This window comes from Parasteatoda tepidariorum, chromosome 2 (genome assembly GCF_982258835.1).
Source record: "Parasteatoda tepidariorum strain Cologne lab strain chromosome 2, Ptep-v5.0, whole genome shotgun sequence".
Taxonomy (NCBI): Eukaryota; Metazoa; Arthropoda; class Arachnida; order Araneae; family Theridiidae; genus Parasteatoda; species Parasteatoda tepidariorum.
The window spans coordinates 114,385,915-114,413,824 of NC_141756.1; the positions used below are offsets into that span (position 1 = coordinate 114,385,915).

The 27,910-nt window shown below is 32.7% G+C and overlaps 2 protein-coding genes and 1 long non-coding RNA gene across 5 annotated transcripts in view; 1 reads left to right on the top strand and 2 right to left on the bottom strand.

The window, feature by feature from the left end:
* LOC122272504 (maestro heat-like repeat-containing protein family member 2A) overlaps positions 1–27,910 on the bottom strand; it is a 455,199-nt gene that overhangs the window by 94,343 nt on the left and 332,946 nt on the right. The window lies entirely within an intron of this gene.
* Positions 4,453–13,534, top strand: LOC147816070 (uncharacterized). Its single transcript, XR_015431653.1, has 4 exons — positions 4,453–4,666; positions 6,932–7,053; positions 9,837–9,958; positions 11,363–13,534. It is a non-coding gene; the product is annotated as an uncharacterized LOC147816070 (long non-coding RNA).
* Positions 21,682–27,763, bottom strand: LOC147816071 (uncharacterized). The gene is made up of 3 exons (XM_087156228.1): positions 27,628–27,763; positions 25,434–25,562; positions 21,682–22,210 (listed from the first exon to the last, which is right to left on the bottom strand). The coding sequence occupies exons 1-3, from the start codon at positions 27,631–27,633 to the stop codon at positions 21,722–21,724; spliced, it is 624 nt and encodes a 207-aa protein (XP_087012354.1). The 5' UTR covers positions 27,634–27,763; the 3' UTR covers positions 21,682–21,721.

Below are 27,910 nucleotides of genomic sequence, written 5' to 3' on the forward strand. Positions count from 1 at the left end.
CATCTGGTTCCTTTTTAAGGGGTACCTTGAAAGATTAGCAAAACATTTTTTCCATGTTGATAAGAATCACCATAGTATTCACATCAGGAGGTTCCAATTTAGTATTTAAGTAAGAAAGGAAGTAAAAAAGCTATCGAAGTAGTTTTCATAAGTAGTTCTGAAGTAGTTTTCATAATCATCGTCACTTCTTTTTTATTTCCTACTATAATCAGAGGTTGGACATCAATAACTTGCTTAAATAATTTTAATCAATCCCTAATGTGTACAATAAAACCTCTCGGGAGCGACCACTCTCCGTTCCACAGTTAAATAAATGGTCGTTGATCGTTCTTAGAAGTTACCTCCATTGACTTCAAAATTTTTATCGAAGGTACAAGATTTTCCCCCCAAACAATTGTAGTTTTAGTCAAGTGTCATTTTCTTGGTGCGGAAATGCCTGTTTTGTTGGCGTCATGAAAAGACGGATCTACAAATAAAATTTAGCCTCTATAAAAATGATCCCAACTGTTATAGTTATGTGTAAGAGAAATTTTATCAACTATGAATGATCAAGCTTTTTTTAAATAAATAAACAATTATGTTTCATTTGCATTTAATTTTATATCATAAAAATTAGCTTTAAAAGATGAGAAGAGGTTTTTTTGTTTGAGATCCTTGTTTTTTCTAAAAAGAACTTTTATTTCTAATTTTACTTGCAACTCTAAAAGTAAATCATTGATAGCATCGTCTTTAGTGGACTGCAACATGAGGTTGTATCGTCAAAAAGAGCTCTCTAAATAAGAGCCTCACACAAATATTTTGAATAAATTGTAATAGACTTATTTATTACGTTAAATATTTTTTCGTGCTTCCTTATTTGATATTTATTTGGTGCAGATGTTTCTCCGGTCGCCGAGAGTGGTTTTAATAGTCTTCAACGCAAAGGTTTTCTTCAACGCCTCCCAAAAGTGGTCTTTTTTGGAGGATTCAGTTTTCTTTCCTTTGTTACAAAGACTCTAAAAATACATTCTAAAGATGGCCATAACAGAAATTTTGCATTATTTCACATGTCTCACATTTTTGCACTGAATCTCCCGTAATCCCCACCGTTGATACGCATGTTTAGAACCCTTTCCAAAATAGAAATTAAAAAATTAAAGATTACGGACAGATAAAATTTTGATTTTAATAATCAAAAAAAAATAAAAAATAACACAAAAGCGACCAAAGAAAAAGAATAATTTAATCAAAGCGTGATGAATAATTAAAAAAAAAGATACGATGAAAAAACATTAAACACACGTAGTTGAGAATAGGTAAAAGCCGATAATCAAAATCAATCGTAATTTTTATCAGGCCCTTGGTAAACACTTCGCCAAAAAAAATCAAGTTTTGGGTGAAAATTAGACTAATTTTTTGCAAAGCGGTAGACATTTTTCACATCTTCTTAGCGTTACGTGTTAATAATATTTTTTGCTAGAGTCATTCGGTAAAAACGTCGTAATTTTGTTTGAAATGCCAAAAAAAATATCACTAGCGGGACTTCATTGGTTATTGTCCTTTCAACAAGCGCATCGAAAAGTACCGGGTTCGATTTCCATCTCCACCATATTTGTGCCATACTGTCATTTTTCCATCGCAACTTTGATTCTCAACAGAGGGGATGGCTCCCCTGATTCGGTAGCATGATGACTTGCGCACGAAGTCGAACACTTTACGGTTGAAGAGTTTAACGAGAAGCGGCACCATGCAAACCCACTCGATCCCTACGCAGGCAGATCAAAGTGGTCACCCACCCACTTATTGACCGCAACCAGTTCGGTGTTCTACTGAGAATCACGTCCATACGATCAGTCCACTGCGGGATTTGCGGGGAAGAGCGGATCTCGATTTCAGAGTTAGTCTCTGATATGAAAGTCTTGCAGAATTTGTGGTAGAATGTTATTCGTTTTTGCAGCTCTTCGGAAGAATAGAACCGTATAATCTTCTATGCATCAATCACACACGTTTATAAACGTACGGTAAAAATAAACTTTACAAATCATAATTAAAAATTTGATACTTTTTTTAAATTCTTACACACATACATAAGCCGCCTTGTACGTTCATTAGAAGGAACAGTTATATATATATATATATATATATATATATATATATATTTCTCTTACACGGCACCAAAAAAAAGCCTCATTACAACTCCCCGAATGGCAACGTTAGAAAATCGACCAATGATTGCTGCTAAAAATGTCACATGGCAAATCTAGTTGAGGTGGCTCACCATATAGCGCTTTTAAAAACGGAAACAATAACCGGAGTGAGCATTATCAGGTTGTTCAATTCAGCTGCGATAATCTCATACTATTAAGCTAGGCAGAAGTGAGTAGTAGATCTCTATTTTAGTATTTTGTCGAAAGCGCTTTTCTGAAGTACTTTGTACAACTAAATAAGATTCTTTTCACAACACTTAAATATTTACTTTATTTTCTTCATTTATCGAGAAAACAGTCGGCAAAGATTTCTGTTAAGTTAAAAAACATTTTGCTAAAAAAAGAACGAATTCTAAAAGAAATAAAAATGAACAACTTAAAAAATAAAAATGCTGTTGCCAGCCATAGAATTTTTTGAAAGTTAACTTAGCAACATAAATCAAAATGACATAGAAGCGCAACTAGATCAAAATTATGATACCTGAGCCCTTGACGTAACAAATCCTTCAATTCTATAAGTGTTGTATCGCCAAATGCCCAAATTAACAATTGCAATTTCAAATTAATATTGAAATGTACAGGTTTAGAATTTTCTACAGTGAAAAGTTTTCGGAACTTCAGTATTCCAAAAAGTATACAAAAGCTAGACGTTAAGAACGTATCCAATGAGCGAGCATTGGATTGCGAAGCAATCCGAAATGAACTGCGAAAGCAGTTCTGGGGGTTGGCGAGCGCAAGCGAGTAGGGGGCAAAGCTTCCTAGTTTGATATAAAAACTTTGAATGTTGATCCCTTTGTTGTCGAAGTGTTTCAGTGATTTCGGGGAACGAATCTGTGTCTATATCACTGTGCTGGCTCTATGTTTTTTTGCTACTCTGCTTGATTCCCTTGCAAAACTTCATCAAGCTGAACGGTACTACAATATAAAATTGATTTGATTAATTTATTCACATGTAGATTTGCATACTCAATAAAATGAAGGGTAATAAATCCTTGTCAAATCGAAGATATAATTGCACGAATTCGGTAAAGGTAGAATCATGGTTAGAACGGAATTCAAATCCCGCTACCTCCACGTTTCAGAGCATTCCTCAGAAAGACAATCCAATTTGACTTAAACGATTTTATAACCGTTGTTGAACAACCGGTCTGATTTTTTGGAATTATGAGTTCTTATATAATAATTATATTGACATTAATTAAAATTAAACTTTAAAATCAGCGTCAACCAAACTATTTTATTTTATAACTGACGATAAACAGCCGACCCAATTGTTTGGGCTTATGACTACTAATGTACAACTCCGTAGCCTTGTGATTTTGAGCCCATCCAGAAGGCAAGGAAACTCCTGGATCATTGCCCCTAGAGGTATGATTTGTTATTGGAACATGGAGGGCTTTGTGACTCGACAGATTTGACGTGCACCAGTCTCAATTTATGACACTGGGAGTGTTCGGCCGGTGGGGATCAAACCCACGACCTCTTGGACATGGGCCCAGTTCCTTACCAACCAGGCAATCCCGGCCTGACTAAAACGATTAGAGGAAAGACATAGACGGACTTAATGCGAAGGTAACGTGAAACTGATGTCTACTGGTAAGCTGGGTGTCTAATCTCTCGGACAGCTAAAAAGAAGGTTTCAAGTTCATGTCTGGAATCAGTGTAGGACCTCAGTGTTTCAACGGAGTAGAAACAACACTTACTGCATGAATGTAATACTTACTTGAAGTCGAAATCACCATCTTCCTCGCACCATAATCATTTAGTAAAAGGTCAACCGAAGAAAAACAACAACAGTAGTCCCGCAGTGGACTGATCGTTAGGACATGGTTCCCAGCACATCACCGAAGTCACGCATCACTGGCTGCAGTCAGTGTGCGGGTGGGTGATCACTTGGATCAATCTGCGTAGAGACCAAGGGTGTGCGGTATCGGTCCTATTTAAACTGTTCTACCGTAAAGTGCTCGACTTCGCGTGCAGGTCCTCGGACTACTGAAGCAGGGGTGCCATCCCCTCTGCAGATGATCAAAATTGTGAGGTCATGTCTTCGGATCATCCTCGGGAATGTTTTCCAGGCCCTTTCCAATAGCCCATTGTGCAGCTCTAGTGCAACGTAAATGAATTAAAACAACAACAACCAAGCTTAAAAAAGCTTATCCCCAAAAAAGCGAGTACTACACACCCTCTTCATCACCAACTAAACTCAAATTTGCTGGAAAATAATCGTTATCGATATTAAGGGATATATAATACGAAGCACGGCCTCCGCTGCTTGTGTGTTTTATGTAAGAGGTAGACATAATGTAGTTAGTCTCATTTTAAATACCGAGATGGATACCGTGCATAATTCTTTGTCTGGTGTTATACTTTGCTCCACAGAAATTTTGTTCTAAACGTTTACTAGTAATGAATGTAATTCCTGTGATTACGAGATTTCTGAAGTTTGTTTATGGATCACTTTTTCTTGGAAGAACTGTAAAGTAAGTTTTTATATTTTTTTAACTTTTACATGTCTTTAAAAATTTTTTAGTTTAGTGGTATGCTAGTAATTGCCAATGATTTGTAATTGCTTTCAAGAGTAACTAATATACCTAGTATAATAACGTAGGTTTTTGGATTGTTTATAAATATTCTTTATTTTCTGATAAGATATTAGCTTGTTTAAGGTATTGGTTTTCAAATTGATTATTAGTTTAGATTAAAATTACTTGTTAAGCGGTTAATCAAAACACGTTTTATATTGTGTGTAAACCTGGCTTATCATGTAGCTTAATTTCCTTTATGGAAAACAAACTATAGTTTACGAAACAATAAATGAAAAATTTTAAGTATTTTTTTTTTTTAAGCCTATAACCTGAGCATTTGCAACAATGTATTAATACCAGAAATTGTCCGTAGTTTTGAAACTTGGTCCTTTTTTTCCCCTCACTAATATCAAATTAACTTACTGTTTAAAACTTAAAACGTAATTCCCGCTCAGTATTAAGAGGCATATTCATAAATTTGTATAAGTTAGTCTATTTTATGCAATGATATTAATACGCTGTGTTAAACTGAGTTACACAATCTTTCCTTTTATCTTCAAAATAGTTTTAATCCTAATACTTTGAAATGAAGTTTAATAACTATTAGCATATGCCAGATTTTTTTTCACTGATTTAAGAAGGGAAATCATGTTTGGTTAAACAAAAGCAAAATGTCTTCTATAGTGAAGGCTTCTTGTGATCAAACTATTTTTATCAGTCACACGAATTCATTTTCATTCGGTTTCACAACCCTATGCATTTAGAGTATCGTTCCTCTCCTTTACTGTTCTTTCGTTAAAATATTTGTTCAAAATTTAATTTTGTTGCGTAGTGATATAGTTCGTTTGCAGTTGCGCAAGTGTTACATCTTCTAACCGGCGAGATAAATTTTTTAATCTTTTTCTTCCGATAAGTCCTTAAATAATTAATAATAATAATAATTTCAATAAGTCACTAAATATTATAGAATTTCTATATTTAATTGTGATTACTTTGTCTGCAAACTTTGCTCCCAATTCCATCTGTTATTCATGAGATAAATAATGGAGACTAACAAATTAGTCAATAGAAATTCTAACTGTAGCAATTTCCTTCAAAAAGTTAAAATTAGACTAGAAAAATGATGTGGATGGAAAATATTAAGATGCTGCAAAATTTTCAGATTGTAAATTTTCTACGGTATTTTGATATATCTACTAGGACATGAAATCATTAAATCTTCTGAAAATTTTAACCGATTATGTTTAATTTCGTACTAAAACACTATCAGATTGTTATATATAAATTGCTGGTTGTATACATTAAATATTTTGCATTGCATTGTTGGTTTATTTTAATTTTAGGTCATGATATATTCATGATTAAAACTGTGTAAAGAAATGCGTTGTAACTTTCTAAATGGATTGTGGAGGTTACTGAGTACTTTAGAATTTCCTTCGAAAGTCAACCATGGCTGGCTGCGACATTTATCTAATTGTGTTGGGTCGTTCGGTAATTTTCTGTATTGGTCATTTTTCATGACTTCTTAAATACAGATTTTGAAAATTCGAAAATAGTGGAAATGTCATACAAACTGGAAAAGAGATTTGTCAGAAAACTGTAAAACTGAAATATTAAGTCTTTAATTTCTCCAATTCTTTTCGAAATTAGAAATTTTAATTTTACCGTATAAATAACACCAAACTCTACCTTGTCGTAGAATTAGTCTAATATTATCGATATATATAAATCATAAGTAAATAACGTTCATCAGCCAACTTAACCCTTTGGTATACTTACCACAAATTTTAAAGACTATGGTGAACATTTTTGCCATTTTTAATTCAGGTTTCCATTTGTTAATAACTTCAGCCTTCTTGAAGTGCGTTTGAATAAAGTTGGTAAACATTTGTTAGTTTAAAAAAAAACTTATTAAAATATTAAACGCATAAATCCTTTTGAAGATTGTAGTATTGATAAAATTTATTTTATATATAAAGAAAAGTCAATAAGTTCCTAATAGATCTCGCGCTAAATATACTTTACCGCCAAAAAATAGCAATTTTATAAACTAAATGAGTATTTTTTATATCAATTGCTGTTCTTAACAATTTCAATTTCAGAAATACTTTTACTTACTTTTACTAGAAATAAATTTCCCATTAAAGGGTTAAAGTGCATTACTTAAAAATATAACGCCACTGTGTACGCAGCCTAATTTATTTTTCTTATTTGTTACAGGATCCAAGAAGTTTCCCTATAATCAATGTTTGAGACTCTACTACATAAAGTTTGAATATGCTAGATTGAAAAAATCTATTCCTTGCAGAAGAATGCTGCTTATCATTATCAGATATAGACAGGTAAGGAAGTTAAGATTTATTTCGATCTACTCAAGAAATTTGTTTAATATAAATTTTTATGTATTTACTCTAGTGTAGCATTTTCATCATAAATTTGAATTATAAAAAATTTTAAACATCGAATTATCTTATAAAATCAACATATTGAACGTATCACACAAGGTGAAAATGGTAATTTCGACGAAAATTGTTTATTATTCACATTAACTTTAATTTATTAGCTTTCCAAAAGCTTTTAAATTTTTGATCTCCGGTATTTAGAAATGAGATAGTAATTTTTTCATGCTGATAGATTAACCGCTAACCCTTACCAATGTTTTGAGAGAAAAGTCAACATATTTTTGTCTCATTAATAAATACAAGGAAACGAAACATAATACATAACTTCTAAGTTTAAATTTTAATTTTTTATGTGTAAGAAATATTTAATTCACCATCAGTTTACTATCCCAAATCATCTCGGGCAAATGAAAAAAGTTAATATTAGTCTTCGTATATGTTCACAACTTCATAATCTGGAAACTCTTCTACATTATTTTCATTTTAGCTCACAGATCTCATTTTTAACTCTTTTCTTTTAAATAGTAATAAATGTATTACCCGCTATTGCAAGATTTTTGAAGTTTGTTTATTGGTGATTTTTTCTTTCGCGAACTCAAAAGTTAGTCTTTTTAATTCTAGCTTGTATACGTTTTTAAACTTTCGAGATTGATAGTACGCTAGTATTTTTCAATGATTTGGGATTACTCTTAAGAATAATTAGTATACCTAGTTTATTAACGTACTCGCTTGGATATTTTTAAAAATAATTTTCTTTGAATTTTCTGACAAGATCTTAGCCTGCTTAAAGTGTTAGTTTTCAAATTGATTATTAGTTTGCAGTGTTACGCTTAATTAAAACCAGTTTTATATTGTTGTGCAAAACTGACTTATCGTATTGCTTATTTTCTTTTATGGAAAACAAACTAAAGTTTACGAAACGGCTATTTTAAAATTTAAATTATTGCAATATTTTTAACAGCCTGTAACTTGAGCATTAGTAGCAGTTTATGAATGATTCCAGGCATTGTACGTACTTAAAACATTGCACTTACTTTTTAAACTTTATCCTTTTTTCCCCTCCTAGTATTTAATTAACTTACTGTTTGAAACTTTAAATGTAATTTCCACTCATTGTTAAAAAAATTTTATACGTTTGTATATTTTACGCAAGGGTACGCACTAAGTTAAAATGAGTTGAATACTCTTTCCTTTTATATTCCAAATAGTTTTAATCCCAATACTTTGAAATATTAAATATTAATAATTCAGTAATGATTAGCGTATACCAAATTTTTTAACTAATTTAATTAGCGAAAACTTGTTTGCTTAAACAAAAGCAAAATGTTTTCTATATTGAAGGCTTCTATGCATTTAATTTTGTTATGCAGTGATATAGTTCGTTAGCATTTGCGCAAAAGTTTTCCTGCTGGTGCCATTAAATTCAAAGAAATTGTATCCTTTTAATTCAATAAATCGTAAAATAAAAGTTTGCAGACAAAATAATTACACTTTAAATTGAGAAATTTATCTTTGGAGCAAAGTCCATCTGTGTAACTCCTGGCATCAATGGCTACTAACGCAATGGTTAATAGAAATTGCTAACTGAAGCAATTTTCTTAGAAATTGAAAATTAGAATAAAAAGATGATAGATATCAGTGCTATATAATTTTCTGATTATTAATCTATTGGGAGATTCAACTGTATCCCGATAAATCGAAAAGGGCATGAAAATCAGTAAATAGCATAATTTTAGCTAAATATATTAAATAATTTCGTACTAAAACACTATCAGATTGTTATATATAAATTGCTATTTGTATACACTAAAGATCTTGCGTACGTTGTTGGCTTATTTTAATTTTATGAGCAATCTATTCATGATTTTGAAACTGTGTAAAGAAATCCGCTGTAACTTTCTAAGAATAGGTTTATGTGACTGCGTATTTCCTTCGTAAGTCAACCATGGCTAGCTACCAACATATATCTAAAATTATGTTGGGTCGTTCGGTACTTTTCTGTAGTCATTTTTTCACGACTTAAAGTAAACAGATTTTAAAAATTCGGGAACGGTTAAAATGTCATTCAGACTAGAAAATAAATTTGTCAGAAAACTGTAAAATGAGCGAAAAAAGTCTTTTTTTTTAATTTCTCCAGTTCTTCTCGGAATTAGATTTTAATTTAACCTCATAAACATGTAATACCGAACTCTAGTATTGTCGTTGAATTAGTCTAATATTATCGATATATTAGTCATAAGTATACAACGTTCATCAGCCAGCGTAACCCTTTCTAAAGCCAAGGTGGTGTACTTACCACCCATTTTTAAAGACGAGGGTGAACTTTTTTACCATTTTTAATTAAGGTTTCAATTTGTGAATAACTTCAGCTTTCTTGAAGTGCGTTTGAATAAAATTGGCAACCTTTTGTTAGTTGAAAAAAAAACTTATAAAAATATAAAATGCGTAATTTTTGGAAGATTGTAGCACTGATGAAAATTATTCTATAAATAAAGAGAAATAAGTCAATAAGTTCCGAATAGGTCGTGCTTAATGTGCTTACCACAAAGAAATGGCATTTTTATTAACTAAATGAGTTTTTTTTCTTATAACAATTTCAATTCCAAAAACACTTTAATTTTCCTAGAAACAAGCCTATTAAAGGGTTAAATTACATTATGTAAAATATAAATAAAAGATACTCCACTGTGTACGTCAGTATAATTTATTTTTATTTGTTACAGGATCCAAGAAGCTACCTTAAAATTGTTAATTGAGACTCTACTACAGAAAATTTGCTTATGCTGGATTGAAAAATATATTCCTTGCAAAAGAATGCTAGTTATCATTATCAGATATTCAATGGGTAAGTAAGTTAAGATTTATTTTGATCTACTCAAGAAGTTTGTTTAACATAAATTTTAATGTATTTACTCCTGTAGCATTTTTACCACGGATTGTATTATAAAACATTTGGCAAATCTAACTATTTAATAAAATAAACATTTCGAAGGTATCAGACTGGGTGAAAATGGGTAATTTCAGCAAAATTTTTATTATTCACACTTTATAAAAGGTTACATTTTTAATATATTGAGTATTATATATTAATTTATATAAAGACAACATTCTCTAATTCATTTTTGTTCTTAGAATTTTCGTGCAATTTAAAGGAATTTTACGAAACGCTGAGTTTGATTCTTTACTCGACATGTTTTTAAAGTAAACTTTTGAATTTTGCTTTTAGTTTTTGTGTAATTTTAGCGCTGAACTAAAAGCTAGGATGTAAGTGTATATTTGTTTTTATCAAGCATTAAGTATACTAAATTTTCTTTATAAATTCAATGTTGATATATTTATTTCTATTTGTCGTTTTGAAATTTAAGATTCAAAATTCTAACATTAATATAGAGATTTTGAAATTGATGCGTTACAATTGACTGTAGAACTGTTAGCATAGCATGACAAAGTAGTTTTTGATCTAGTTTCTTTTTAAAAAAATATTTCGTTAGCTCTAACTTTAAATTTAATTTTAAGACACCGTTTGATAAATTTAGCCTTATAAAATTGTGCAAATCCTTCCACGGTTAGCCCGACGGCAAGGAGCTTTTAGCCATGATCCCTCTACCGCTGCGTCAGTATTGAGCCCTACCTTATATTTTTCATATCTGAAATTAATTTTCACCTTCAGTTTCTTGATGAGAGGTATTTTTAACTTCTACTGAAAATCTGCTTAGAATGATCAGGAGACTGATGAAATTTAGTTATTCGCCACAAAGCTCTAAAATTAAAACCGTCACAAAAGTTTTATCAAATATTAGATTTAAGTAATCCCCGCTCACTCAAAAGTAAAAATATCGCTTAATTTCATGGTTATTTAAAGTTTTTGGTAATTGAAATTTTGACTGCACCATTGTTAGTCTCGGGGATTTTCATTCGCATTTGGTTTGCATTTGCTTATATAGATTTCTGTTTTACTCCAGCGATATGAAAAGTACGCACATAGTTCAGTGGTCTGCGAGTACGAATTACATGTTCGGACTAATATGACCACCGTAATAAGATTTAAGAACATTTTTAGTGAAATAATGCAAACTGGGGTTTGCGTTTCAAGGTCTACCTACAAATGGGGTTAACGGAGACCTGTGCATAATGTTAATGGTCATACTTTCCCTCGAGGCACGGATATCAGACACTGTCTCTCTTTGACTAAAAGACCTATGTTAATTTTACCATAAAAGTAACGAAAGTTTATTTTTTTTAACTCAAGGCTTTGTATTGAGTACTTCACCGTCATATCGTATCCCTGGGGACATCTTCCGAGATCTCCATTTCTGACTAGATGTCCATGCTTGCCAAACTCTTCGTTACTGACCTAGTTGCCACGAGGGCCGTAGTCTGCCAAGATCTCCGTTGCTGACCTAGTTTCCACGAGGGCCGTAGTCTGCCAAGATCTCCGTTGCTGACCTAGTTTCCACGAGGGCCGTAGTCTGCCAAGATCTCCGTTGCTGACCTAGTTTCCACGAGGGCCGTAGTCTGCCAAGATCTCCGTTGCTGACCTAGTTGCCACGAGGGTCGTAGTCTGCCAAGATCTCCGTTGCTGACCTAGTTGCCACGAGGGTCGTAGTCTGCCAAGATCTCCGTTGCTGACCTAGTTGCCACGAGGGTCGTAGTCTGCCAAGATCTCCGTTGCTGACCTAGTTGCCACGAGGGTCGTAGTCTGCCAAGATCTCCATTGCTGACCTAGTTGCCACGAGGGTCGTAGTCTGCCAAGATCTCCATTGCTGACCTAGTTGCCACGAGGGTCGTAGTCTGCCAAGATCTCCATTGCTGACCTAGTTGCCACGAGGGTCGTAGTCTGCCAAGATCTCCATTGCTGACCTAGTTGCCACGAGGGTCGTAGTCTGCCAAGATCTCCATTGCTGACCTAGTTGCCACGAGGGTCGTAGTCTGCCAAGATCTCCATTGCTGACCTAGTTGCCACGAGGGTCGTAGTCTGCCAAGATCTCCATTGCTGACCTAGTTGCCACGAGGGTCGTAGTCTGCCAAGATCTCCATTGCTGACCTAGTTGCCACGAGGGTCGTAGTCTGCCAAGATCTCCATTGCTGACCTAGTTGCCACGAGGGTCGTAGTCTGCCAAGATCTCCATTGCTGACCTAGTTGCCACGAGGGTCGTAGTCTGCCAAGATCTCCATTGCTGACCTAGTTGCCACGAGGGTCGTAGTCTGCCAAGATCTCCATTGCTGACCTAGTTGCCACGACGGTCGTAGTCTGCCAAGATCTCCATTGCTGACCTAGTTTCCACGAGGGCCGTAGTCTGCCAAGATCTCCATTGCTGACCTAGTTTCCACGAGGGCCGTAGTCTGCCAAGATCTCCATTGCTGACCTAGTTTCCACGAGGGCCGTAGTCTGCCAAGATCTCCATTGCTGACCTAGTTTCCACGAGGGCCGTAGTCTGCCAAGATCTCCATTGCTGACCTAGTTTCCACGAGGGTCGTAGTCTGCCAAGATCTCCATTGCTGACCTAGTTGCCACGTGGATCGTTCCCTACTTTAGTTGCCTAGTCGTCACGACATAACATAAGCGCTGACTGTACATTACTTCACCTAAACAAGAGGTTTATTTTATATTCTCCTTGAAATTCTACTGTTATTTTATGGATATTTAAATTTCTCCTCTTCTAAGAATGAGCTATATATTTTTAATTAAATCTAAATCCATACTCATACGTTATATGCATTTTAAGTACCTTTTTCTAAAATTTATTTCAAAGCTTTTTTAAGCATACAAAAAATGTAAATCTTAATATTCTTTTTATTTATCATACATAAATTTTTATTCATTAATAATGAGTCATATTTACACATTAAATATCTAAATTAGTTGCAGTTAGTCTTAGTCTTTGCAAAAAGGTTGCACCTTCTCAAATATATCGGCTGTGTATTATATATACGTACTGTTAATAGTCTTAAAATTTTTAAGGCAAGCTTATTGTTAGCTATTACTCGTTATCAGCTATGACTTAATATTTAAGAAAAATTAACTTTCAACGCTTTGCGTTTCAAAGTATTGAATTCAGGGAATTAAAAATTAAAGTACTTTCGCCAGATTCTCCGACTGAGCATATTTATATAAATAGAACATTAGATATCAAATTTTTTGGTATTACTAATTCTTAAATTATCCCATATTCTCCACTAAATACGTTATTAGATGCGCTAGTTTCAAAATCTACATTTAAAATACACTTATTCAATCTGAAAATTTAAAGCATAACTTGAGTAAAAAAATATTTAATGAAACGTTTAATTGGTAAAATTCACAACTCCAAATTTAATAAATTATACTAACGCAACTCTTAAATTTGTTTTAATCTTAACAACTCAAATTGAGCAGGGAAAAAACCGGTATAATTAAACTCGCATTTTAAAATTTTTAAAACTCTTTTGCAGTAACGAGATGTTTGGATACCAAAAAAACAGAATATGCATTATCACATTTTGTTACCTAAATAAGCAAACTATCAAATTGATAGCAAGGAGTAAATCCTACCTCATTAGTAATGTATTATTAAGTAGCAGTTTTAGTATTTAAGGTAGCGTGTATACTGTTCCAAATAAAATTTTTATATGATTCAGAATCTGCCCGTGTAATCATCGCTTACATTATTTAAAATCCTTAAAGCTTAAGACTCGCTGTCACATCAAAACTCCGCATTTTTCAAAATTTCTTTTCGCCCTAATTTTTTTCCAATGGCAGGCACTGAATTTGAGTCTTTGCCTATACTATGCCAGAATTGTTGCTCATTCCGCGTTACCCAGTGGGCACCTGTTAACCAAAGTCACGGAGGCGAGCAACATTGCCCAAGCCACACTGCCACAAACCCGTTTATAGGGGGGCCCACATTCACACATAATACACACACACACACAACAGAGGACAGCACAAAGAGAGAAACATCAATGCCCAGAGCGGGATTCGAACCCGCAGCCTATGGCCCCGCAGTCAGGCACGCAAACCGCTCGGCCACCTGGCCGGCTCGCCCTAATCATATAGTGTACCTCAATTGAAAACACAATGTTGAATGTTTATCGCGTTAATACTACAGCATTGTTTTTATCTGCGTATTTATAAGTGTGTTAGGATAAATTACACTAAACAAACGTATCTAAATTTATAATTTTTCAAACATTTCTGTAGTATCTATAGGCAATAGCAACTCTACGTATTCTATTAATTAAAAACATTAATGAGAACTATATCAAATTTAAGAACGAAATGATTAAGAAAAATTTAAACGTAACTGTTTAGTAATTAAGTTATAAAATCTGTAGTATAAAATTACTCATTCTCTCCTACAATGAATTAGATAAGTAACAAATTTGATAGTAACAAATATTTCAACTTGTCAGGTGATTTCTTACGTTAAACGGAAATTATATTTCCGATAAAATATATTTTTAGAAATCGGCTTCTACAAAACTAGTCCTGTTTTTAATCTTATTTCTCTGCCGAGTCTATTTGCATAACGAAAATCTTTAAATGGATATGCCTGAATTTGCTTCATTTCAATTCTAAATACTTATAGCGTTTTAATGATACATTTTGAGCTCCCAAAAGTATCTGTTCAACTAAAAACTTCAACACTGAACAATATTTATTACAGATGATTCAGTTAGTTTAATTGAGAAACGGGCTATGAGTATAGCACGTGATAAAAGGATATATTAAAAAGTAAATAAATTTAGAAAACTTTTGTATTTTCTTTATTTAATGTAAATATGCCGGGATGAGCAAATTTAAAGCAGTTCATGTTTAAGGAATTTCGTTATGCATTCATATTTTTGTGTACATTAATTCTGGCTAATTACTAACATACGACTAACTATAACATATTTTTTAATTACAAACTAACATTGATTCATTGACTCGGCTGTTAAATAAGTTTAAACAATGGGGCACAATGACGCGGTATAAGATATTGAAATTTTTATGAATTAACCTAAAATTTTTTGTAATTAAGGTTTTGAAATTAAACAGTTTCGAATAATCTTCAATTATAAAATATAAAATAGTAAAATTCACGCGTAGAGAACTCTTTGAAATATTTTGGAAACAAACTAATTTTATTAAAATTCAGCTTTGTTCGAATTTTTAAATTTCTAATTCTGATGAAATATTGCAAAACCGGTATATTAAAGATGTAGACAGCGGAGTTATAAAAACGTGGATTTGTTATAAGTATTTACAAAATCAAAATTAAATATGTATTTTTAAACTAAAACAAATTTTTAACTCGGTAGACATTTAAAAAAAAACTAGCGACTTCTACTATGACTGGAGAGCTTATGGTACTTATACCAAAGGAAACAAAAATTAATTAAAAAAAACATAAAATAAATTAAACCTGACAGCTTTAATTTTGAAAATCATTTCTATTAGATACACCCTAAACAATAGCCTGAAACTGTCTCGTTTCCTACCTCAAACTTCTGATTTATGTTTTCTTTTCGCGATATTTCTGGGAAATTGTAACTAAAGGGTAGCGTTTAAAATTTATCGCAAATTTTATAATCCATATATCAATCTTTTTTCATCCTGTGTTACATTAGCCAATACATACGCAAGTGAATTGTTAAATGGTCACTTATGCGCAATTAAGGAAGAAATTTTTTTTCGAATGGCAGGCACTGAACTTGATTCGTTTCGCCTTAGAAGATGCCAGAGTTACTCATTTCGCGTTACCCAGTGGACACGTGTGAACCAAAGTCACGGAGGGGAGTAACATTGCCCACGCCACACTGCCACAAACCCGTTCATAGGGTGGGCCACATTCACTCATCACACACAACAGAGGACAACACAAGAGAAACATCCATGCCCAGAACGGGATTCAAACCCGCGGCCATTGGCTTCGAAGTCAGGAGCGCTAACCGCTCGGCCAGCTGGGCGGCTGAGGGAAGAAATAAATTGATTGTAAAATTTGATCAAATAAACTTGTTAAAAGACGTATAGCTGAAATTTTTCTCAGATTTAACTCTTATGTAGAATTTTATCACAAGCGATTAAATTCGGATGGTGGATGCCCGGCTCCAAATGTTTAATTCCTCAACCTGAAGGGCCTAATTAAGTGATATTTTAGGTCGACGAAGTAACTTAAACCTTAATTACCAATTTAAATAGTTTGCAGAATAATTACCAATTTAAATAGTTTGCAATAGTTTGTTTAAATAGTCTCTTGTAATATTAAACTAGTTTCATAATAAATAGATTGACTAAGTATGATTTATAAGTAAGCTAGGTCCTGCATCTGGAGCCGTCTATCCACAGTATGAATCTGTTCTGACCAGGTTTTCAACATCCTGGAATGTAGTCGGCACATTTTAAAACCTTTTATAGCCATTAAAGGATAATGAAATCAAACTGTTAGGCATAACGCAATGAGGAACTTCGTGTACAGGATCCTTAACTTGACATTAAACTAATCTAAAACGAAAAAAGTGGGTACTAGACAAATTAGTTTTCGATGCGCGCATGGTAGAGACTACTAAAAATAGGTTCCTTACAAAATTAATCATTTCAGAATGCAGAATATCCCATAGTCTGATAAAAAGAATATATTTTAATTTCGAAAATAAATCATAACGTCCTTAAAGGTCCAAATTATAGAATTTGCTTTTTTAATAAGTTTGCATTTTAAGTTAGATGGCAACATTGGAACGTGAATTAAATAAAGTCTATTCGAAAATTTAAAACCATTGGAGTTGTGAATATTTTAACTTAGTATTGCTACAAGATTTATCCAAATTCAGGATAACTTATAACTATTTAAAATATTTTTTAAGGAAATTTAAATCTTTCAGCGTGTATATGTTTCTAATAAAAAAAATGGGTATTTAGTATGGGTTTACATACTTTAAAATAGATTCCACGTATTTACGTATAACTCAAATGTTGCCAATTTAAGATTCCAAAACTGAGTTTGCTGCTACGTAAAGCAAATATACATATTGAATATGATTCAAATGAGTATTTTAAAAGTTCTTGAACGCATATTTTTAAATCTAGCAAGTTCTGTAATTATATCAGTGTCTTTTTCTCAAATTCCCGTGCAAGAGTACTGCAAATATAGGTTCTTAGTCGGAGAAGTCGATTCAAGTTTTTATCAGAAATTTGCGAAATTGAAAAAATGCCGCTACAATCCACGAGGTAATATATAATTCATTTTTAAGTCTTTAACAGTAAAATTTTGAACAATTTTTCTTATTCTCATAGTATGTTGCGATTGCGCTTAATACTTCGATAAGAGTTAATGACATAGATAACAATAAGCTTGTTTGTAATTAAATTTTGACCGTATGAAATGCAGATTTGTAAATTCTGAAATATAGATTTTGTAATCTCTAAATTCATTTTCGCTCTACCCTAAGCTGAACATTGTTAACAGACGAGAAATAGTCTATGCAAATTTAAATTAAATGTTAGAGAATACGAAATGTTAACTATCTTTTGGGATTGCTAACTGTTTTGATTTCTATGAAGTAAAATTTCTACGAAATTCTAATTCTACGCTGTTAACATTCCTTCCACCTAGGTAAATTTTGAAATTTTAAATAGAAATTGCGGCTATAGCATTATATAGTTCTAGAGAGCAAAATTTAAACGTAGTTGCACGTATTTATCAATAAACTTCAATTAAAAGACAGCTCAATGAAAAACAGCCAGTATTAGCGCGGTTATAGTCGATGATATAGCAGGTCTACGCAATTTGGGGACATCTATCAGCAGCAAAAGTGTGCAAGGGTGAATTGGAAGTTTCGGTATGTTCTAGACTAGAGCCCCTGAATTAGACAGGCCGACTTATCATACATTTTTGGAGCAAAGAGCTAACATAAGCACCTAACATAACTAATACTAACATAACGTTAACTTGCTAACTTGTTTGCTCCAATATTGCGTGATAGGTCAGCTCTGATAGTATAGCAGCCTTATACTAGACTAGTGTGGAATATGACGTGGAAGTGGAAGACGGCCGTTCTGCTTTCTCGTCATGTTTCACACTCGTCCAGCCGTTTCGGAACTTCTCGATTCACTCGTGCACTCTTTTGTGGAAGATTGGTATCCTCGTACTGTGTAGAGACCTTAAATCTTTAACGGTAGTGTCTATTGGTTTAAGAACTCGAAGCAAGCTATTACTTTATATATTCATTCAGCATAGACACTTAAACAGAATAGTTAAGAAGAGTTCCCTTTTTGATTTATTTCGCTATATTGATCGTGTGTTCAATAGAACTTTAACGTTATTTAATTATAGTAAAAATAGATTAATAGCTGTAAGTCTTCAGAATTTATAAGCCAGCCGAAAAAGAAAAAACCGGTTAAAAATTTTTAAAATTTCGGAAGAGATTATAAAATTTAAAAAGGCAGAGAAAATGTAAGTAAATAAAGTAATATTAGTTTTCATCAAAATTGTAGTCTAAAGTTTAAATTTAAAAACTAAGCGCTAAATGTGCACAAATCTGCTTTTCATACGTAAATTTTCAAAAACTAATGAATAGTTTCACTTTCAAAAGAAACTTTTTAATTCTGAAGTGAAAACGTTTTGAAATGTTAAATTTGTTTTCTTTTTTGAGACGCAATTTTCAGAATGACAAAATTAATTTCAGTTAAAAATTTTAATGTATTCAGGCTTAATAATTAAGGCTTATTCTTTATATTGAAAATTCCCCTTGTAAAAATCTGCATCAATACATAATCTTTATGCAATTAAATATCCAGTTTACTGTTTGATACCTCAATGTACTCTTTAAGAAATCTATGTTAATAAATATTTCATTTGATGCAAAATTTTCAGTTTATGTAAAAGGATGTGTAAATAAAGCGATAGCTTAATATGAAATGTTGCTTCAACTCCATTGTTATTAGAGCTCCATGTAATTAAGGAAGGTGTTTAACACTAATATGTAAATGAGGGAAATGTAATATGTAAATAATGTCAAAATGTGGCTTAGAATATTTATATGTATTGCAAAATGTTCTTTTTAATAAATATTTCATACACTAAGTGGGTTAGTTTCATATTTCTTATACATAAGAGTTTCTATTTATTCCAGACTGAAATACGTTAATGCCTCTGAAGTGGTAATTTAAAACTTAAGGGTTTGGTAAATTTGTCTTCAGGTTTTGCTTAAAATTTACAAAGAAATAATAAGATTATAGTTGGATTTATCTATAATTACTTTACGGATAGTTATAGCTACGGATAGTTATAGCCACGGATAGTTAATTCAGTTTTGATGAAATCTAGATTTGCTTTGACTAAGTTTAACGTTGGAACACTAGTTTTAGAAATATTTAGAGCTATTTTCATATCTAGCAACATTTACTTTACTCTTAAAACATTTAAAGAAGTGTTTCCCTGGTCTTGGTGAGAAATCAAATTTAATTAACTAGACACAAACTGCAAAATTTTCATCATTATCAAGAATGAAGTATTTTAAACGATATAAGAACTATTTTGAAGATGTTTTATTTTTCATCCCTCTAAGAATTAAATTCTAAATTTAATTATATGGCTTACCTCTTTGGGAACCCAGTGCAACCCCCAAAAGTGTTCTTTGCATTTTGACGCAGAATTTTAATTAATACGAAATTTTTTTTTTAAAAAACATTTGTTTAAGGTCAAAACGGTGAAAATTAATTTAGAATTTTAATTTATGATTATGAAATAGACTCTGGTGTCTTATTTTTCTACGGCGTTTTGCCTCATTGTCGACTGCATATATTCTGAATATTTTTTTCTGTAAGTTTAATGTTTAGTGAAGTATAGTTTTTATTGCAAAATTCCTTCGTCAATCTATTGGGAAAATCTGATTATTGAAAAGATTAAAAGTAACTCGGAACTATTTAATGTCCTTAACCATTTAAAAATATAAGTGGGGGGGAATTTTTCATCCACACTCTGTACGCTTTAAAAAAATATTCCCAGATGTGAGAAAATGTGTATTACAGCCGACATTTTAGTTTCTGAAAAATTAAAATTTTCACCCCACTAGCTTTTAACCTTTTCAAGAATATCATATCACTTATGAATCTTAGGTAAATGTTATTCTATCCTAAGCCTTCGTCTTATACTGTTTAAATTAAGCAGACTCTTAATGTGAGAGGTGTAGAAAGATGACATAAATGTTTTCATAGATCGCTAAACGAATATTTATGAATTACGTTATGAACTTATTAAATAGCGTGAAAATGAGGCAATTCAAGCTTAATATACTGTAGTCATATTTGGCCCTATATCTCCACTTAATATTGATCCATAATATTCGAACTAAGCCAGGTATTATATTACAGGGTTCTATAGTACCCTACCAAAGGAAATTATAGGCCAATTAGGGGGTCCGCAATGTGTACCTATAGGTGTTGACATAATAGAGCAGGGGTGGCGAACCTTTAAGCACCAATGTGCCATTTTTTTTCTAAAAAAACGCTTAATGAGATAATGGATGTGCCGTCAAATAATTTTGACTTCGTGATTTTTGGGAAAATAATGATACAAAATAGTATCAACTCAAAACTATTTATTTACAATGAAAAAAAAAAACATTTTGCAATGTCCCAGTAATACGCGTAGTTCAACTTAAGTAACATCAGTGTGACTTCTGTTGCAGATCAGATGACAAATAACTTATATTAGGTTGTAAGAAGTTAGTTTAAGCAGGACTGTTAATTATTTTTTTTGCTAGTCATTTATTGTTAGCTTGTTTTTTATGGTTATTAATTATTTTTTGACATTAATTGTTACATTTTTTGCCAATAATTGCTTATTTTTTGTTCCTTGTGAAATTTAATCTAATTGTTAATATGCTTCGTAGTGAACTTTGTGATCGGTAGCGTGCCCAAAATATTGTGTCGCGTGCCATAAATGGCACGCGTGCCATTGGTTCGCCATCCCTGTAATAGAGTGTTGAATAGTGTATCTCGTGCATGTTTCAGTGCACGTTATTTTTTCATGATTAATCCATTGCCAATAGCCCATTAGTGCATAGTCTGTATATCCTTGTATAGTATAGTTGTTAGTGTAGAGTTTATAGCCAATAGCCCATTAATTATACCAGGAGTTGGAACTTGTCTCCGCCTTCATCACTTGGTATCCGACGATACTATTTCGCTATTTTTGGGAGAAGGATGTGAACAATCCTGAAACAAGATTGCTATTTGGCGATGACATGACAGAAATATTTATTTCCCTATCGTTATGTGCACTTTTTTAACATTAAATATTTCATAAATTTGATATTTCTCTCTTTTGAGTGTATAGTTTGTCCTTTTTGAGACATTTTGCTGCTATATATATTTAATTAGCTAGAGTAACGAAAGGTATAAGAGCAGATGTTAAAGCGAAGTAAGTAACTGAAAAAGAATTCACTGTTTACTTTTGGCACGCCATAAGGGTTCTCAATTTCAAGCTCTGAGACTTTTCTCCTCTTACTTCCTCGCCGAAAATAACTCTTCGTCCGAGGAAGTAGGTATTAGGTGCCATCTCTTAATAAACGAACTTTAGTATTTATTTAGACATAACAATCTAATTCAATTCAACAACTTTAATAATTTCTTCTACAAAAGCTCTTAATAATTATAAGAGTAGCCACCATACTGTCCAGACACCATCACTCTGGCACTTCCAGGCTGTTGAGGAGTGTTTGCAGCAACAGCAACGGGGTAGGGTGCTGATGCAGAAGCTGCAAATTGTAATGGTTGGCTTCCGAAGGCAGGAGGTGCATATTGGGGTTGGACAGGAGGCACTCCCGGAATGTTGCCATTTGACTCTGGAACAGATGCTGCTTCTGGCCCTGGATACGTCATGAGGGTGGGAGTGTCTTCCTTGAAAACAATGACGGAAGCTGGTTCTCTTTCGCCGACTCCTGGTTCCGTTGATTTGAGCTCAGCACGGAAGCCATTTTCGTCTGCGACGTAGTTGACGATTCTAATCAGGCCCTCGTTGTTCGTGTAGCCGTATGTGCCGAATTTGCGACCGAATGCATCACCCCTCTCACGCCTGAAGGTCCCACCCTCATTGTGTCCCTCGTTGTACCCATAGTCGTAGTTGCCCTGGTTCTGCAAGGAAAATAAAATTTCAATAGAATACATTACAATCTAAAACAAGTAACGAAACAAATGTAAATAGAACAGCTTATCGCTTTTAGAGTACGCGATTTCCTTACTCATGCAGTTTCCTCTCCGTAACCATGATATTCAAATAGTTTGCATTTTCCTTACGCCATTATAGTTTGTCTAAAGTAAGAACTCCCCTAGCCATTCGTCTTTACTCTTGGTGGTAACTATGGTAACAAGATATAACTATTTATAGTAGGGGTGTGGTGTCATTGTTTAGGTCAGGTTTTGGTTTAGGTCGGCGAGCGAAAGGGTACCTTTTTCTCCGGTCTATTGTGTTAACTTTAGAGTGAAAGCAACCCTCCCTGAAATATGCTATTCTTGTTTCTATAGCAGAGGATTGTGTCAGACTTACAGTACCTGGCCAAATTATTAGACGCACTGTAAGATTCCATGTAAAATCTTAATTATCTGGTGATACTATACAGCTTTATTGTTTTTATGTGACTGAAACCTTGTTTACGTTCGTGTATCCAATCGGTTAAATGAGACGATATATAATATTAATTTGACGATAGGATACATTAGACGATATATTACATAAATATAGAATATTTATTATATCAGGTATTAGCATATATTATAATAATTAGATCAAATTATTAGACGCACTGTAGTTTGTTAATAATTGCATGTTTTGCACGATTTTATAGGCAATACTTTTATATTTAAACATAAATGTAATGGGTTTTTATTCGGGTGATTTTTTATATACTTCCTATGTGTATTTATTTCTAACGTATTGCATTACAATGTTAACCAATTGATACAGGAGCGTAAACAAGTACAAACCGGTTTCATCCTGGTAAAAACAATACAGCTGTATAGTATCACCTGATAATTATAATTTTACATGGAATCTTGTAGTACGTCTAATAATATGGACAGGGACTGTAGTGGCAGGAGGGAGTTCTGACCGTAGACAAACTATACACTCCCAATTATGAAATATATGACCGTGGGTACAAAGCAAAATTGTCTGCAGCCACGATTACGGAGAGGAAAAAAGTGTGGAGAGTAGAGAAATCGTGAGACCTTGTAGCGTCTATTCTATTTTCCAAGAGTAAAAGTAGATAAGCAAATATTTGTTATGCAGAATTGTAAATTTCTTTTCGTTTCACTCTTATTTAAAACTATTTAAAGTAGATTTAGTTTAAGATTCTACAATTAAAAATTTTAAAGTGATAAAAATTAGTTTCTTAGCATTTAAACCTGATCATCTTTCGTTTCATTAACCTGACCTTTCTAAGTTGTAACATTTTCGGTTTGCTGGGAAAAACTTTTCCCATGTGGACTGTGTACGTTTTTGCATGAAATTCATTTTGAAAGTTAATACAACTTGTTGAGAAGTAAGTATATTTATTTACCGTGTAATAATTGTTAAACAATTGCGAAATATCTTTGTCTTACAGTGTTACATAATAATTAATATAATGCAATTATTTTATAATCTTATTGGGGGAATAACACTTTTAGTTGCTCCTTAATAACAGTCTAAAGTATTCTCTAGTTTTGTAATAATTTCTCTATTTTGAATAATAGTAAAAATGAAAATAAACATAACCGAGAACATTATTAAGAAGGTATAATTATAAATGTGGTTTAATATTATACACCGTAAATAAAAACTATGAATAATTTAGAGAATGTTTATGATAAATAATTTTGACTCCTATTCCGATTATATATTCAGAATTTGAGAACAGAAGTTATAGTGTTGCAACTGAACAGATTTCATCGTAATTTTGAAGGATTTGATTAAACCGTTCTGAAATAATTGTAAATTTTTAATCGTATTTTTTTTAAAACTTTATAAATAAAAATTTATTTGAAACTTTATAAATAGTTTCTGAAATTACTTAAGCTTTGAAGATATTAAATGAATATTTAAATTCCAAAATCGAAATAGTCTAATAAAACATAAAATATTGTTTTTAATTTGTTTTATAAAAATTATAACCGTAATATTAGCAAGTGACTGAGCCAGTTAGTATAATACGACAAACACAACTGCAATTATAACAGATAAAAATAACATATCATCATGTCAGAGACTTAGCTATTTAGGAGCCTTTTTTTATTTCAAAAGTTTGATATATTGGGAGTACAAATTATTTCGGTCCGTTTTTTGTGTGGTCAAAAATGCATTTATTTCAGAACAAAAGGAATGAACAGATTAATCAAAGTATTGTCCATCACTGGCTACTACTTTTTCCCACCTATCAGGCAATTTTCGAATTCCATCTTGAAAAAATGTCTCTTCTTTTGAGGCGATCCAAGTTAGGAGTCAAATATCGATTTTTGCAAACGAAGTGAACCGGTGATCTGCAAAATCATGCTGCATCCGTCGGAACAACCAGTAATCAGAAGGGGCAATGTCCGGCGAATACTGCGGGTGCCGTAAAATATCCCACTTGAACGTTTCCAAATAATTTTGTACGACTTTTGCGACATGAGGCCGACCGTTATCATGCAGAAGATTACCTTTGTCATGTATCCGGTAGTTTTTCTCTTAATGCCCGACTTAAAGGAATCAATTGTAGCCTATACCGATCTCCCGTAATGGAATCGCCAGGTTGTAGCAGCTCATAGTATGCAACACCACTCACCATTCTACATTGACCATTCTTGAAGCGTCGAAACCATTCCCTACATGATTTATCAGTTGGAGCTTTGTCACCATAAACTTCTACAAGCATTCAGTGCGCTTCAGCTGCACTTTTCTTAAAATTAAAGCAGAAATATAAATCCTCCCTCAAATGCTGCTTAGTTACCACAAAATTTGACATATTCATTAAAGTAAAAAAACAGTGTTTTTGTATGGAACTCAAAGTGATATAAACTGAATATTACTGACAGATGTCTAACCTCACTGAAACCACCGAAACCAGCTGTCACTATGAAACATTCATAACAGCCGGAGCCATCTTTTAAAATCGAACCGAACTAATTTGTACTCCCAATATTTACTGTTGACAGTACAGAAAAAATAATATGCGGAGGTAGAAGTTTCCGGACCTTCCTTTTTAATAAATTAATCCTATCATTTGGTAATTTCTGCCCTATGATAGATTGTACGATACAGTAGAACGACAGTTACATGGAGTTATTTTGATGCTGTATATTAATAATGATAAAAAAATTCGATTTTTGATATATTACTTACATCGTTTCTATGGTATTGAGTAATCGATGAAGTTCCGTCATCTCCAAGTCTCGTTGTTGCCATAGATGAATCGAACTGCGATTGGGCATAACTCAAAGACAGCACAATTGCAAGCACAGCTGCAAGAATCTGCAAAAGAGAGCCATTTTTAATAGCACCAAACAAATTACTCAGTGGTAGTTGCTTTCTAAATTTAGAAATAAGAAAACGTAACATGCGGAATGTTCTGGGTCAGTTTACAAACACTATTGGCTTCCATGAAACTGTTTATACATATTTATTAAAATAATACTCTGTTTTAACTCCACTAGATTGAAAATAATTAGAACTTTAGATTAAGTTAGATGGACGTGAAAAAATATTCATATTAGTTAAAGAGCTTCATAAACTGCTTGTTTAGCCCACCAGCCCCCACAATTGTTTTTTTCAAAAGTGGGCTCCGCACTTTTAGTGTTCTATTCGAATGATATAAAACTTAAAACCTAATAATTTTTGTTGGTTACCACTGCAACTTCAACAAGAAAACTGTGTTTGATTTTCTCATATGTTTGTTTCGATAAAAACTCATTAAATATTTAGCGATTTAATGCGAAAAGTTGATTCTTATTATTACTTACCAATTTTCAAATAGTTATTTTGCATTTGTTATTTTAGCCACGTGTAATTCTGTATTCAGATATACTTTTTCTAAGTATAATTATAAAAGGGTAACTGTATATCTTTATCCTAAAATGGTGTAGAATAAATACATGTTGTGCGATTACTTACATTATATATAATTCGCTAAATTCTAAACATTTTTACTTTTAAAACTTTATTAAATATCTCTGTAATCAACATCAGAATAAAGATGCCATTAAGTAAGAGATGAATAAATAACTTATCTCCCTCTCTCTCCAGAGTAGTCCCCAAAACCTATTTTTTAAGGGAGGGGGAAATAAAATTAAATTACACAGTCACAAAGGATCTTTAAATTTCACATAGAAATAAAAGAAAGTTATTAAATCCTAAAGAATATTAATTACTTTTTTTTACCCTTCTTGTTTTTTTAAATTTTTCGAAGAATTTAAACAGATGATAATTCATGAAAAAAAAAAATTGAAATATTGAGGCTGACATTTAGGTGAATGCAGATATTTTATTGTAATTACTAAATTAGTAAATAAATTAGGGGAACCGGAAAGCGATACCGTTTCGGTGCGTTTGATTATTGTTATCAAGATTTTATTTTTAATCAATAATCCATCCATCCTCGTTAGCAACACCCTTTCAATGCCGGATTGAAAATGAATGGAAATGGATCGGAAAAAAAATGACTTGGTTTTAAAAGCTAGCGAATATTTAATGTACCGAAGCGACATTATTTTCCGGTCCCCCTAATATTTAACATCTTAAAGTAAAATTTTACTGAGGAAGAAGACATTTTCATAGAATTAAAGGAAATATAAAGATTAATGAAGAAAATATTAAGTTTAAAATAAAGCTACCGTGCTCTCCATTGTTCTGTATGGTGCCGAATGCTGCAGTCCACGGAAATCAGAAAAAGAAAAACTGAACATTTTCAAAAAAAGTTGCCTAAAAATAATACTAAAAATCTTTTGGCCCAATAGTGTAACAAATAAAGACCTTTTGACAACAGCTAACATTCCATCTGTTAATGAGGAAATTTTGACTCGGCCATATACTAAAAACAGATAGAAACAATCCTGCAAATGTTGCAATCTCATGGGAGCCTGATGGAAAGAGAAAAAGAGGGAGACCGAGACTAACACAGCAAAGACGCATTAAGGAAGATCTTAGTAGAGTAGGCTTAACTGGAAGAGAAGAAGCGCGTTCCCTGTCCAAAGACAGAAGTGTGTGGAGAAAAAAACTCGAGCCTTATGTGCCAGTTAAGCATGAAAAGGATAAGTAAGTGAGTTAGCGAACGATATTCATGGAATTTCTTCTTCTTTGTTAATTAAGGACCATATCACATGACTTTTCTAGCCAATAAGGTGCCGCTGGCATCAATGAAAAACGTTTTCGAACTTTATCTTCTAATCTTACATAGAAATACACAAATTAATTAGTTGTTTGTTAAATTATTTACTTATTTGTTTATATAAGTTCCAAAACTTGTAATAGAAATAGATACGTTTCACTATCGAACAAAAATGGGATTTTTCGCTCTATGCAAAACGTGAATTTTACTCACCTTCATAGTTGGTCTGTAGAAGAATTGTTGGAATGAGAAATTTTGACGTTTTGTGTGGTGAATGTAAGGATTTCCTTACGTTATATAAACAAGATGGTGCATAAGATTGGCAATAGACAGAATGGTTCAAAACTTGTTCCGAATTTAGGACTTTTGTCAACACTCATCATTCTTAAATCGCCTCTCACATATTACTTAGAATTAAAACTTGGAGATTAGAAGGCATTCTTAGAAGGAAATTTCTGCTGTCTGTCGTAATGCTCTTATGAGAACATTATTTCAA